The 13,327-nt window shown below is 38.7% G+C and overlaps 1 protein-coding gene across 2 annotated transcripts; it reads left to right on the forward strand.

The window, feature by feature from the left end:
* The first annotated feature begins 3,292 nt into the window (after nt 1-3,292).
* On the forward strand, nt 3,293-8,095 carry MDAR6 (monodehydroascorbate reductase 6). Of its 2 annotated transcripts, none has more exons than XM_088508148.1 (16): nt 3,293-3,587; nt 3,674-3,942; nt 4,019-4,096; nt 4,401-4,472; nt 4,679-4,797; nt 4,886-4,970; nt 5,414-5,503; nt 5,902-6,003; nt 6,107-6,196; nt 6,359-6,439; nt 6,669-6,740; nt 6,825-6,919; nt 7,008-7,096; nt 7,170-7,232; nt 7,409-7,449; nt 7,736-8,095. In XM_088508148.1, exons 1-16 carry the CDS (start codon nt 3,575-3,577, stop codon nt 7,865-7,867), a joined length of 1,491 nt encoding a protein of 496 aa, XP_088364274.1. In that variant the 5' UTR covers nt 3,293-3,574; the 3' UTR covers nt 7,868-8,095. The 2 variants fall into 2 exon arrangements, with proteins under 2 accessions (XP_088364274.1, XP_088364273.1); XM_088508147.1 differs by having other exon boundaries at nt 3,301-3,587; nt 3,671-3,942.
* The last annotated feature ends 5,232 nt before the right edge of the window (nt 8,096-13,327 follow it).

Genomic DNA, 13,327 nt, shown 5'->3' on the forward strand with positions numbered 1-13,327 from the left:
CAAAAAGCCTGGGAATATCTCGACAAATGGCCTAAAGATGCATGGATAAAGGCCCACTTTAGTGAACTGCCAAAGGTGGATAACATATGCAACAATGCTTGCGAGTCTTTCAATGTGAAAATCAAGCATGATAGGGGCAAGCCGATTTTGACATTAGCTGAGGAAGTTAGAAGAATCATCATGAAGAGTATTGTTGACAATCGGAAGAAGCTAGAGAATTATCAAGGGATTCTCCCCCCTGTTCAGCAGAGTAGACTTGAAGCCATGACAACGTTGTCTAGCCACTGGGCTCCTCAATGGTCTGGTGATGAAAAAGAAGAACTGTATGAAGTTCATGGCTGGCTAACCAATATGGTGGTTGACTTGGGAAAGCATACATGCAGCTGTCGTTTTTGGCAACTCACAGGTAAAAAATTCAACATTTAGTTACTGCCATCTACTTTTATGCACGATCTTCAAATAATGATTGATTTGTCTTTGTAAGGGATGCCGTGTATGCATGCAATCTCGGCTATACAGGATAAGAATGCAAACGTGCTGAAGACTATTGTCACGACTGGTTGAAGATGGAAGCGTACAGGAAGACTTATTGCTTCAATGTGAATCCAGTGAAAGGTCAGGATCTGTGGGAAAAAACTCCACACCCAGCTCCCGTCCCACCACCATTTAAGGCAAAGCCTGGAAGGCCAACGAAGAAAAGGAGAAGGGACAAAGAGGAATAACCTACTGGATCAAAAACAAAGATGAAGAGGAAGTATAACCCTATCAGATGCATGTATTGCAGTGAGATAGGACACAACCAGCGAAGCTGTGCAAAGAAGAAAGCTACCGAAGCTGAGGAGCATGCTAGGCAGCTGCAGCTGCAACTAGCTGTGGTTGCCCTGCTGCAGAAGGGGCTGCCCCTGAAGCAACCACTATCCCAGCTGAACCTAATCCAGCTCTATCACCAAGACAGACTCCAACAGTAATTGATATTAGTCAATGTGACAGTATACCACCAACCCAAGAAACACAACAGGTAATCTGCCATATGTGATTTATTTGAAACATTTGTTATTTCATAAATCTCATTTCTTTTATAAGCTAAATCTAAATCTAGATGTACCATTAAATTGTGTAGGAACAAGTCACTGCTAGGCCATCCAAGTTAAAGGTCATTAAAGGGAAAGCCAGACTTCAGTCCTCTCCTAAACCTACTGTAGCCGCACCAGTCGCTATTTCTGCTGAGACAATCAAGGGGACTAGTTCAGCCACTGCTAAAAAACTGGCCAACTTTATGACCTTCGTTCCTACTCCAGCCTTCAAGCCCCCAAGAAAGACTGATAAATGACTTTGATTAGTGTTGAAATGTATTCTGGTTGAATTTATTTTTGTGTGAGGATACTTTATGTTTTTTTGCACAGGACAATTGAAGTTCCATTATCTACATTTTGGTTATCTATGTAACTGAAAGTTGTACTATGCCCTTTTATTTTGGTCTAGGATACTTTTTAGGTTTTGTATCCTCATGTAAAAGCTTATGACTTTGATGTGGTCTGTATCTTATGTTAAACCTTTTTATTTTGGTCCTTAAGAAAATGTGACATCTAGCCTTCTATGGCAACTCAATGTTTAAGAGTACTTTGACTACTCAATGTTTAACACTACTTTGACTACTGATTATGTCCATTCCTTAGTACATCTTACTTTAATAGTGATCCGAATTGGTTTGGAACCTTTGAATTGGATTGTGTTGTCTTCATATAAAAAAAACAAATGCAACATCTATTCTCATTCAATGGATTCATCTCATTACACCATCAAGTGTTTGGAATTTGCTTTACTTGGAACGAGACAACAAACTACAAACAATCACATTAAGCACAACTACCAAAAACAGGAAAACTATTAACATTTTCAATGCTTTTACTTCAGCTTCCAAGCTGCCCAGTCTCCATGCCACCTTCAACCTCCATTCATCACAGTCACTATCAACCTGCAGCTTAGCCCCATAATCTTTCTTTGTTCCACCTTGGCCCACCCCTTCATACTCATCATCCTCAACCCACTTAAAGTAGTTGCAGTGACTGCCCTTCTGAAAATTCAGAAATCAGAAAATAAAAAATTAAACAAAATCCCAACACACAAAATAACATCGAAAACCCTTAATGTCTTACACAACACTCACCCGGTACCTTGGACATGCACGGAATAGTCTATCTGGGTTCTCCGCTGTCCCAGATTTTCTTATCGCAGCCTTCAACCCACAGAAACATGATTCCTCATGGGTTTTCCTCCTGGTTCGCATTGAGGCGCTGGAACCATTACTGCCGTTCGAGAACAACGACACAATACCACCACGGCCTCCATTTCCTGCCTCCATCGTTGCCCAAAACCAGCAATTTGAACACAAACCCAGGCATATGGCCATCTGATTGATGAAGGCGACCTATTTATCGTGGAATTTAGGATTAGGTTTCAAACACTTAGGGACTTATTTGAACTGTTTTGCCAAACTTACCTTGTCAGTAATAGGTCATGACACGTTGGCCTCTTCCACGTTGGAAGCTAACCACACACGTCAGCAACCGTTAGCCAGGTCACCAAGGGAGTTAACGGAAGGACAAACGTGATTAACTCGTGTAACTTTTGGGGACTCTTTTGATTAACTTTATCTTCCAAGGACTAATATGGAGATCGAGGTATCTTTCAGGGACGAATTTGATATTTAACTCGTAATTATAATTATCATTTATTAGAAATATATTTTACAAGTTGTAATTAATAGGACAATTCATTTAAATAAATTGTTTCACCTTCAATATTATGCAAATACATTGTTTTCAAATCCAATACGCAAATACATTGATTCAAGTATCTATATAAACCGCTGCTGGCAGCAGCGGTTTATATAGATACTTGAATCAATGTATTTGCGTATTGGATTTGAAAACAATGTATTATTGCCCTAATTAATATATTTGTAGTTTTTCAAAAAAATGTATTAATTATTTATTGATTTTATTAATATGCATTAAATGTTAACTTAAATCAACACAAGGTGAATTGAGTTTTAAATTTTAATAGTGTTTTTTTTTTTTTTTGGTTAAAATTATATGAAGTTTTAAAACTTCAAACGTCAAAGGATTATTGTAACATCCACCTAGGTAGGTAGATAGATAGATAGATAACATCGCGGAGACTAATCTGATCCTAAAATCCAAATGCATAATTCAAATGGGTCCAATTTTTTTGTTTCTTTGGTATCCTTCAATTTTAATCTTTTAACAGGCTTAGCCCAAACGGCCCAATCATAATACCATGTCAAAAACGACCTTGGTGGCAGAAACATGGCGAGGCTCTGAGCAGCTCCAATGGAGAAAGGCAACATATATAAATGATCTCCCCAATCCCCAATCGCCAATCGCATTTGTAAAACTCACCCTATTGATTGTTGAATGGGAGTTTAGCGTCTTTACGTCATGCCCCTTCGAACTCTTCTAGAGCCACCCTAACACATTTCAACAACAAGAAGTCTAAGTCATAAATATTAAAATCATTATTATTTAATTAAGTAATTATTATAAAGGCATCAATGCCTTCCTCAGGTGCGTTCACGATCTTCACCTTCATCGTCTAGCATTTGATTGCTTCACTTTGCACTCTTGTCATTTTCCATTACCGATTTCAGCAGTTCGCAGGCTCGCTATGGCAGCAGCATCCAGCTCCCTCTCACTCAAGCAGGGACTCTTACTTCGCCCTCTGCGTACCAATCCTCTCACCCGACCTCGTCCTTCTTCCACTTCCCTCCCTTCCAGAAGCTTCCGCAGATGCTACGCCGCTTTCGCCAACGAGAATCGCGAGTACGTCATCGTTGGGGGCGGAAATGCCGCGGGATATGCTGCTCGCACCTTCGTCGAACATGGCATGGCCGATGGTCGTCTTTGTATTGTCACTAAAGAGGTCCTTTTCTACTTTCTGGCCCCTCTCTCTCTCTCTCTCTCTCTCTGTGTTTGATTGATACGATTTACAAATACAGGCATATGCGCCCTACGAGCGTCCTGCACTCACAAAAGCGTATTTGTTTCCACCGGATAAGAAGCCTGCCCGCCTTCCTGTAATAATTTTCCTCCTTTCCCTGTGATATGCATTTGCTAGTCCTGATTGCTGTTTATCCAATTGTTGTGCTGTCAACGGTGTATTGGAATTATACTCGGTTATTTAAGCTATCTAATTCTGGAAAGTTCTGTTAGAGTTTGTTTGTTTGTTTGTTACAAGTAGGCAGTTAGTTATTCGATGCACCTCATTGTATCAGTCTATTGCTTATAAGCTCAGTTATATCACGGTCAATATAAGATTATTCATTTCTCATTTATTCACCTGTCTTTGTAAATCCTTACTTTTATATTCTTAATTCTTAGGGTTTTCACACCTGTGTTGGATCGGGTGGAGAAAGGCAGACTCCAGAGTGGTATCAAGAGAAGGGGATAGAGGTACACTCTCTTTTGCTGTTGCAATCATTTTGTAATACAAGTTGTCGAGATTGTTTTTACTTTTGTGTTTGTGCGCGTTATACTATTGAGACAGGATTGCTTGAAATGAAAAGGATGGTTTTATTCTGGAAAGCTCTTAATTTGAAGTAGCATTGTCAGGCTGGAAACAGTTCTCATACATTTCATGCTACTGGTTTACTGTTCAGATGTTGTATCAAGATCCAGTCAAGGATATTGATATTGAAAAGCAAACTTTGATAACTAATTCTGGAAAACATCTGAAGTATGGCTCACTTATAATTGCTACAGGGAGTTCAGCCTCGAGGTATCAGTCTATTTACTTTAGTTCATGTTATATTGTTTTAATAAAAAACTGGTCCTCAAAATCTGATTGTCAACTGTCTTGATGATAGATTTCCGGAGAAAATTGGGGGAAACCTACCTGGCGTTCATTATATCCGGGAGGTTGCAGATGCTGATGCACTGATTTCATCATTGGTAATATATGGTCAAGCCTATTTTGACCTATTGTTTACTAGTTTGATTTTTTTTTTCCCACTTTTGAAGTGGTTAAACTTTGCATTGTAACCAATCGTTTTATACGTGCTGTTTATACAGTAACTCCCCCCCCCCCCCCCTCTCTCTCTCTCTCTCTCTCTCTCTCTCTCTCTCTCTCTCTCTCTCTCTCTCTCTCTCTCTCTCTCTCTCTCTCTCTAGTAGTTAATGAAGTAAGTTTTCCCTTTGAGTATATTATGCTGCCACGTTATTGGCAATTGCCTTGCTTTAGCATCCTTCATGTGAATTGGGATTTTGCAAATTGTGCATATTTCCTCCGAGGGTTACCTCAAAACTGTCATGTATTATGATTCATTATGTATATGTTTACAGTAGATAAATTTATATGAACATATACTCTGATCCTCATGGATTTAAGTCTCCAGGGAAAAGCAAAAAAGGTTGTAGTTGTTGGAGGTGGATATATAGGAATGGAGATTGCTGCTGCAACAGTTGCTTGGAAACTTGATACAACAGTAAGTGTTTTTCCTCAATCCTTATCTCCTGTCCTGATTCCATTATTACCTACTAATGTGTTCAGCTAAACCAAAAGAAGTCATTTAATTAGGTACTCTGGGTTATGCTTTGACAATCCTTACATTAGTAATTTTGGGAATAATGAATAAGTGTATGACATTAATGCTTCCTGATCACTGATTTTTTTTTAATAGTCTACACTGTGGTAGGGAATGGCATGACAAAAATGACTTCTTACTGTTACTGTGTATACATATTCGCGTTGTTTTACCTACTCTGATTATTATACTATGAGAGTTGCATACATATGTTGTCCGTATATACATTAAAAAAAGTTAGTTATTTTGTAAAGTTTTTGGCCTACTGACTCAAATTTTATGTCCTCGTGAAAATATAGATCATATTTCCTGAGGATCATCTCTTGCAAAGATTGTTCACTCCTTCGCTTGCCCGGAGATACGAGGAACTCTACCAAAAGAATGGTGTCAAAATATTGAAGGTCTGTAAAACTGTAACTTGATGTATTGGCTATGGTTGATATTGCTTAAAATCTCTTTACATTTCCCTTTTCTTTTTCTCTCTTTAAATCTTATATTCAAAAGGGTGCCTCCATAAAAAATTTGGAAGCTGGCTCTGACGGACATGTAGCTGGTGTCAAACTTGGAGATGGATCTGTTGTAGAAGCTGATACGGTGATTATTTTCTTTTAATATATGCTTTAATATAAAGCTTGACTGCTGTGACACCTTCTTTTGTTATTTGCTTTAGTAACATGAATTATTAGAATATAGGGGTTACTTCTGTATTAGAGAAGTTCAATGAATTGGAAATTACGTTCTTATTCTGGTTTGCAGGTAATTGTAGGCATTGGAGCAAAACCTGCTGTGAGTCCCTTTGAGCGGGTGGGCTTGAATACAGAAGTTGGTGGATTACAGGTAAAGCCAATGAATAACAGATTATTTACAACAAAATTATAGGCATGTTGAAATACAGTAACAGTTGAAGAGCCTTTTGTTTATGACATCCTTTCACTGCCTTTTCCTCTTCTGTGAATGTACATCATCAACGTTTGGAGATCGTGTTCTTTGTTTGAGCTACTCTATTTGAGCTACATTTACAGATGTAATTTGATAGAGCCCTAAACTAACGTTATCCGTATTTCAGGTTGATGGTCAGTTCCGGACTGGCATTCCTGGAATCTTTGCTATCGGTGATGTCGCAGCTTTCCCTTTAAAGGTATATACCAAATACCATTCATTTGCTTGAAATTGAGTTCTTTTAATTTCTTGTTCACCTGATGTATTTCTGAAAACTGGACAGATATATAACCGTACTGCTCGAGTGGAACATGTAGATCATGCTCGTCGCTCAGCACAGCACTGTGTAAAATCATTACTCACTGCACAAACTCACACGTATAATCAACCATCTCTTACTGCAATTAACTTAAAATTTGTGGTTATGTCCCCGCTGATCTATTTTAGTTTCATTTATGCGTTTCAGGTACGATTACCTTCCATACTTCTACTCAAGGGTGTTTGAATATGAAGGGAGCCCCAGAAGAGTATGGTGGCAGTTCTTCGGAGACAATGGTAAATGTTTTTCAAAATAAAATATACGAGAATTTTTCTCTGATCTTCTTACTCTTAAATTTTCTTTTGGCAGTCGGAGAAACAGTTGAAATTGGAAACTTTGATCCTAAAGTAGCTACCTTCTGGATTGAATCTGGTAGGTCTTTTACGGTCCCTTTATCTTCTGTGACCCTTTGTATTAATATTTGGATTACCTAGTTTATAGTGATGTTCGCAAAGACATGCTATTGTGTTATTGCGGAATGTATGCAAATGCTTATTTTATCTTTTGATTTGCAATTACTAAGAATGTAATTACTTGATGCCGTTCAGGTAAGCTAAAAGGAGTGCTGCTTGAAAGTGGGAGCCCTGAGGTACTTGCTACTGTTTCTTTCAACATTCAACTGCATATAGTAGCTGTTAGATTTAGATAGTATACACATGAAGTTGTTTGCCATTATAAAGAAGCATCTTCATGAAAATTACCAAATGTTACTTGGTTTTTAATTTGAGTTTTCAAACCCTTTAAACTCTTTTATACCCAAATAAAAAATACATAAAATCTTGCCTTTATTATATGTCCTAGTGTCACAGAAGTGCAGCTACAAGTCACAGATTTTTCGGGGGCTCATTTTACATATATACTTTTTTTTATCTCAGGAATTTCAGCTCCTGCCTAAACTAGCCAGAAATCAACCCGTAATTGATAAGGCGAAGCTTCAAAGCGCATCTTCTGTTGAGGAGGCCCTAGACATTGCTTGGAGATCCTTGCAAGTTGAAGCTACAGTCTAATACAGATCTTGGCAATTCCACTCTGTTGTAACTGCTTTTCAGCGCTAAGATTACGGGCCATCAAAATCATCCTAGTAGAGAGTAGGGACCGTCCCTTTGAGAGGAAATAATTTTCGTGGTATTCTCATTTTGGTCACGACGAGCTGAATGTCTCCTTTGGATATGATCCGCTGCCATTTGGGTCTATGTAACAACAATAATTTCTTAATAATTCAATACTTTTGGTCAGTATACACCCACAAATTCCCCCTCCTCCCTTAGGAGTTAGGACGTGGGGGGAAGGGTTCGAATCTAAGGTACACCTCTTGCAAGGCAGATATCATCACCACATGGCTACTGTTGGCAGATTAGCCTTATTCAAATTTCATGGTTGTCAGAAGAAACAAGTTTTTGACCAAAAATAACTTAAGGCCTGATAAAAAAACTAGGAATGAAGAACGAAAGGAAACTAAGAAATTTATTTTTAGCAATCTAGGTTATTGAAGGGTTTTTTTATTGAACATTTAAAAAATTTGTCCTTGAGAATTTAGATCAAAGGGAAGGAAATTAAAAAGAACTAACATACATAATTACCTTGGGTCAGATCTTTCAATTTTCTTTATAAAACAAATAAAGTTAATCACTCGTCTCGCTTAAATACATATTGAAAACGTACAAAGTAGTTCCCATAAAATTTATTCATTAAAAATTGTGTAAATTGTTTTACAAAAAGTGTTTAAATAGATTCCTAAGATAGCGTTTGGTGGAGAGATAGAGACTGAAAGACTGAGACTGAGAGACAGGAATTAAGAGACAGAGACAAATAAATTTCAGTATTCTGTTTGGTGTAAAGTGGGAGACAGAAATTAAAACAAGAATAAAACTCTAATTTAATTTGTACAAAAGATAAAATTGGAATTAATTAATTGAATTGAGGGTATTTTAGGTATAAAATGTTATTAAAGTTTCAGTCTCTGTCTCTAAAAATTTCAATCCCCTGTATCCTTACTTTTTGGAGGTACTGAAATACTAAAATTTTAGGAACAGAGACAGAAATTTTAATACCAGTCTCTGAACCAACAAACATGATACTGAGTTTCAGTCTCTCAGTCTCTGTCTTAGTACTTCAAAACAAACGCTACCTAGCAGATTAGCTTAAAAGATAAGATAACTAATTTAAAATCCTAAAGACACAATAATCAATTTAAATCATATGTGCCAATGAGTTATAGCTCAAATGGCATAGTCTCTCCATAATCATTTAAAGGTCGCAAATTTGAGTCACTCGTAAGGAGTTGACACACATTCTAAAGGACAAAGGAGAGGCAAATGAACCCACTTGGGAGATAAACCCACCATTTGGGCATCACATTCTGGTAAAATCGTACCCTTAGGGTACCAACCACTTACTCTTTGCTGAATAATCAATATATGGGAGATCAAGCTTTACGTTGCATGGATACCCCTCCTAGAACCACAATTGGTGTATGAGTGGGCAAAGGATTCGATGGTCCCATAACGTTTGGACTATTAAATGGTCCCAGAACAAAATATGTTTTTTAAGTTCTTTTTATAATTGTTAAATAGTCCTTATCTAATTTTAATTACAAATTAACCACATATATTTTATTTAATCATAAAAACTATTTTTTATTTTATAAATTATTATTTTATCATTAATCTATTATGTTTATTAACAATAAAAAACAAAAACAATAACAAATTAGATCTTCCATTGATCGTAATAAAATTTGTGGCTATTTCAATCGATTAAAAGATTATATTTGATCCATGACGTTCGTCCAGGGCTGTGAAATCGTGTTTCTTTGAAAATCAATCGATTGGATTATCAAAACAATCGATTGAATTTCGGGTTTTCCATAACTCAATCGATTGGACTACAGGTTGTTATCATAAAACAATCGATTGAAAATTGCAAGGCAGCATGATTTTCGCAAAAATCAATCGATTGGTCATATTACCCAATCGATTGAACGATGACTAAAATGTGGGTTTTTAATAATTCAATCGATTGCTTATACTACCCAATCGATTGAATGCTTCAAAACAACCTGAAGTCTCACAATTCAATCGATTAGTTGTGTTACCCAATTGATTGAAGTCATCAAAACAATATGAATTTGCCGAATTCAATCGATTGGTTGTGCTACCCAATCGATTGAAGTTTGTACGTGACTTCCAATTCAATCGATTGGTATGAGAATTCAATCGATTGGGAAGTGACGTAAATGTGTTCTTTTATGCATTCAATCGATTGGTAATGTAATCCAATTGATTGAAATTTGAAATTCGCTATCTATTAAATTATGGGGGGTAAACCTGATCGGTCCATTTTCCACAGCCCCTGAGCAGCTCAAGTACCTCATAGTAGCCATCGACTACTACACTAAGTAGATAGAGGCAGAGGCTCTGTCCACCATAATGGCAACACAATGCAGGAAATTCTTCTGGAAGTAAATATTTAATCCATTTGTCATCCCCGAAGTCGTCATCTCCGATAACGGAACCTAGTTTGCTGATAAGAAGTTTCACGGCTTTCTCAAAGAGCTAGGGATTCGGCAACGTTACTCCTTAGTTGAACATCCACAAGCCAATGGACAGGTCAAGGCCGCCAACAAAGTGATCTTAAAAGGCATCAAGAAGAGGTTGGAACAAAGAAAGGGTGACTGGACAGATGAACTCGGCTCAATTCTTTAGTCATATCGCACCAGCCTACAATCAGCAACTGGAGAAACGCCTTTCTGCCTAACTTAGGGAATGGAGGCAATAATCCCTGTGAAAATCGGAGGACCCAGCCCAGATTTCTTATCGGGACCATTGACCGAAAAGCAAAGATAAATTTGCTAGACAAGGTTCGAGAGTTAGCTCATTTAAGAGAGATAGCCCTCAAACAGCGGCTAGCACTTAGGTATAACCAAGGCGTCAAGAAACGAGCCTTAGGGAAAGGGCACTTGGTGTTGCAGTGAAATGGTATAGGGACCCAGAAGTTCGGTGAAGGTAAGCTAGTGGCAAATTAGGAAGGACCCTACCGTGTTCACGAAGTATATAACAAAGGAGCATATCAGTTGGAATGACTTGACAACTCCATCGTTCCTAGAGCTTGGAATGTTGTCAACCTTAAGAAATTATACTCGTAAGAAGTCTTACTCATAGAGATTGAACTTTATGTAACTTCACATTTTCTTTAGTCATCTTGTCAATTAGAGGCACTCTTTCCTCATCTTTCGGACCCACAAAGGCCAAGGGAAGGTTTTAACGAGGCCCAAACAAGCAAATTTAAGGTTTTCTTTTTTTTTTTAAATTTGTAAGTTTACCTGCTTATATTCAGCACGATGGCTCGATTAAACTTAAAGATATCATACGCGGTACCCCGAGATTGATCAACCCGGAACCATAACAAAAACATTCAAAGCGGATGTCCAAATCAAAATAATACACTTGCAGAAAAAAAAGAAAGAGATACAATAAATATGGTTTTATTACAAGTGGGCCTTTTAGGCACACGTTCAAAGTACATATGAAATATAAAGGAGGGGGGGGGGACAGCTAAGTCCTCTTCTCAAGGCTAAGATCAACGACCTGTCCGTCACAGATAGTTTTGAAGGCGCCTATACGGGAAACATTGAAGTCGAGAGAAAGGAGGGAGATCTGCGACTTCAGAGACTCCTCGGTAGCGGAGATGGCTTCCTTTGCATTCTTCACGATCTCCTTGTTCCTCTTCTCCGCCTTTTCCGCTTAGCGCAATGCCTTGGAAACCTCCACCCTCAGAGAGGTTTCCAGATCAGAAAGAAACTGGATCTCACTAGCCCTATCTTGAGCCAACTTCTCAACTTTTGCCTTCGCCGTCTGGGCCACCTCTTTCTCTAATCGGGTGGTCGCAAGATCTATTTGATCCTGGCAAAGTTTTCCATCTAACACTCGTGCTTACCTCAGCACAGTCTTCGTCTTACGGACCACAGTCGTGGAGCGAAGCAACGAGTGATAGACCCACTTTGCTTGGGAGGCCAAGTCGCAATTAGCAAAATACTCTTCTGTGCCTAAAAGCAGGTGCTTATCAATAAAGGCTGAGGCATCGAAAGTTTTGTCCATCATGGAAGGAACGATCACTTTCACCTGATATCATTTTCTGTTTCTTCCAAGTGGAAGGCATTGTGGTCTCATGAAGATCATCCTCCTGAGAGGTCTCAACTGCCCGAGACCCCTCTCCAACACTAGAGGTTTCACCAGAAGCCAGAACCTCCTCAGCCTATGGCTGCTCCTCATCTTCCACCTCTAGGAAGGCAGCCATGAGCCTCTCCATGGTCGTGAGCCCTCTAGCCACGTCAACTACAAAAGAAAAGACTGTGAGAAAGGTAACAAGAAAGAAAAACCGAAAATGAATAGCAAATGAGCAAATCCTACCCCATCCACATAATGGCAATAGGCCTCCGAATCTCCCGTTACATGCCAAGGGTTCAACAGTCGGCTCCCAAAAATAACCGTCAAAACCTCAATAATTTTCTAACTCTGCTGACTTAAATCCTCGTAAGTATCCTTCACTAAGTAATTGGTCGCGACCTCGTATTTCCAATAGGTCGGGAACCTTCTTTCCCCCTCCAAGGTAAGCTAGAAAGGGTGATGACCTCTCGCCGACCTAACCTTAAAGTACTACTCCTTGAACTTATGGAAAGAGTCCTCGAACAATCCAATCATCTTGCGGCCTTGAACGGCTCGGAAGGACATGTAACCTTTTTTATGTTTGTCCTCTCAGAGCGGCACGGTGAGTAAAAAGAAGTAAAGGAAGATTTCCACTACAGTCAGGATCTGTAGGTACTTACACACGAGTTCGAAGCACCTAATAGTCGACCATCTATTAGGATGGAGTTGTGAAGCAGCCATGCTACAACGATTAAGTATCCCAATCATGAACTCGAAAAATGGGAAGCGAACCCTGATAAACCCCTATTTTATGATTCATCTTGTACTCAATTGAGTGTTTTTATCAATTTTTCACCCACTTATTCATATGAATTGCATGGTTTTACTATTTCTTCCTTATTTTATGATATATGTGAAAACATGTTTCTTAAGCTTTAAAAATATTAAATTTAATTATCCTTTATTACCATTCGATACCGTGATCTGTGTGTTAAGTATTTTCAGGCTTCATAGGGCAGGAATGGCTTAGAGGACAGAAATAAAACATGCAAAAACGGAAGGAAAGCACAAAAATGGAGTTTTGAAGAAAAAGGCAGCGACACGTACGCGTGGACTACGCGGACGCGTGCCTAGCGCGAGATGGCAGTGATGCGTACACGTGCCTAGAGCAGAACACAACTGACGCGCACGCATGACGGACGCCACATGCAGAAAGTTGCAGAAGTCGCCCCCAGCGATTTCTGGACCCTTTTTTGGCCCAAATCCAAGTCCAGAAACACAGAATAGAAGATAGAGAATGGGGGAATCAATAACAACAATTCA

The sequence above is a fragment of the Arachis ipaensis genome, chromosome B3 (genome assembly GCF_059453495.1).
Source record: "Arachis ipaensis isolate K30076 ecotype BB chromosome B3, ASM5945349v1, whole genome shotgun sequence".
In the NCBI taxonomy this organism is placed as follows: domain Eukaryota; kingdom Viridiplantae; phylum Streptophyta; class Magnoliopsida; order Fabales; family Fabaceae; genus Arachis; species Arachis ipaensis.

Bases quoted from the DNA above. Each gene is read 5' to 3' on its own strand.
- MDAR6 (XM_088508147.1), top strand. The intron at 4,798-4,885 runs GTATCAGTCTAT...TCTTGATGATAG, and splicing joins ACAGGGAGTTCAGCCTCGAG to ATTTCCGGAGAAAATTGGGG. The intron at 7,097-7,169 runs GTAAATGTTTTT...TTCTTTTGGCAG, and splicing joins GCAGTTCTTCGGAGACAATG to TCGGAGAAACAGTTGAAATT.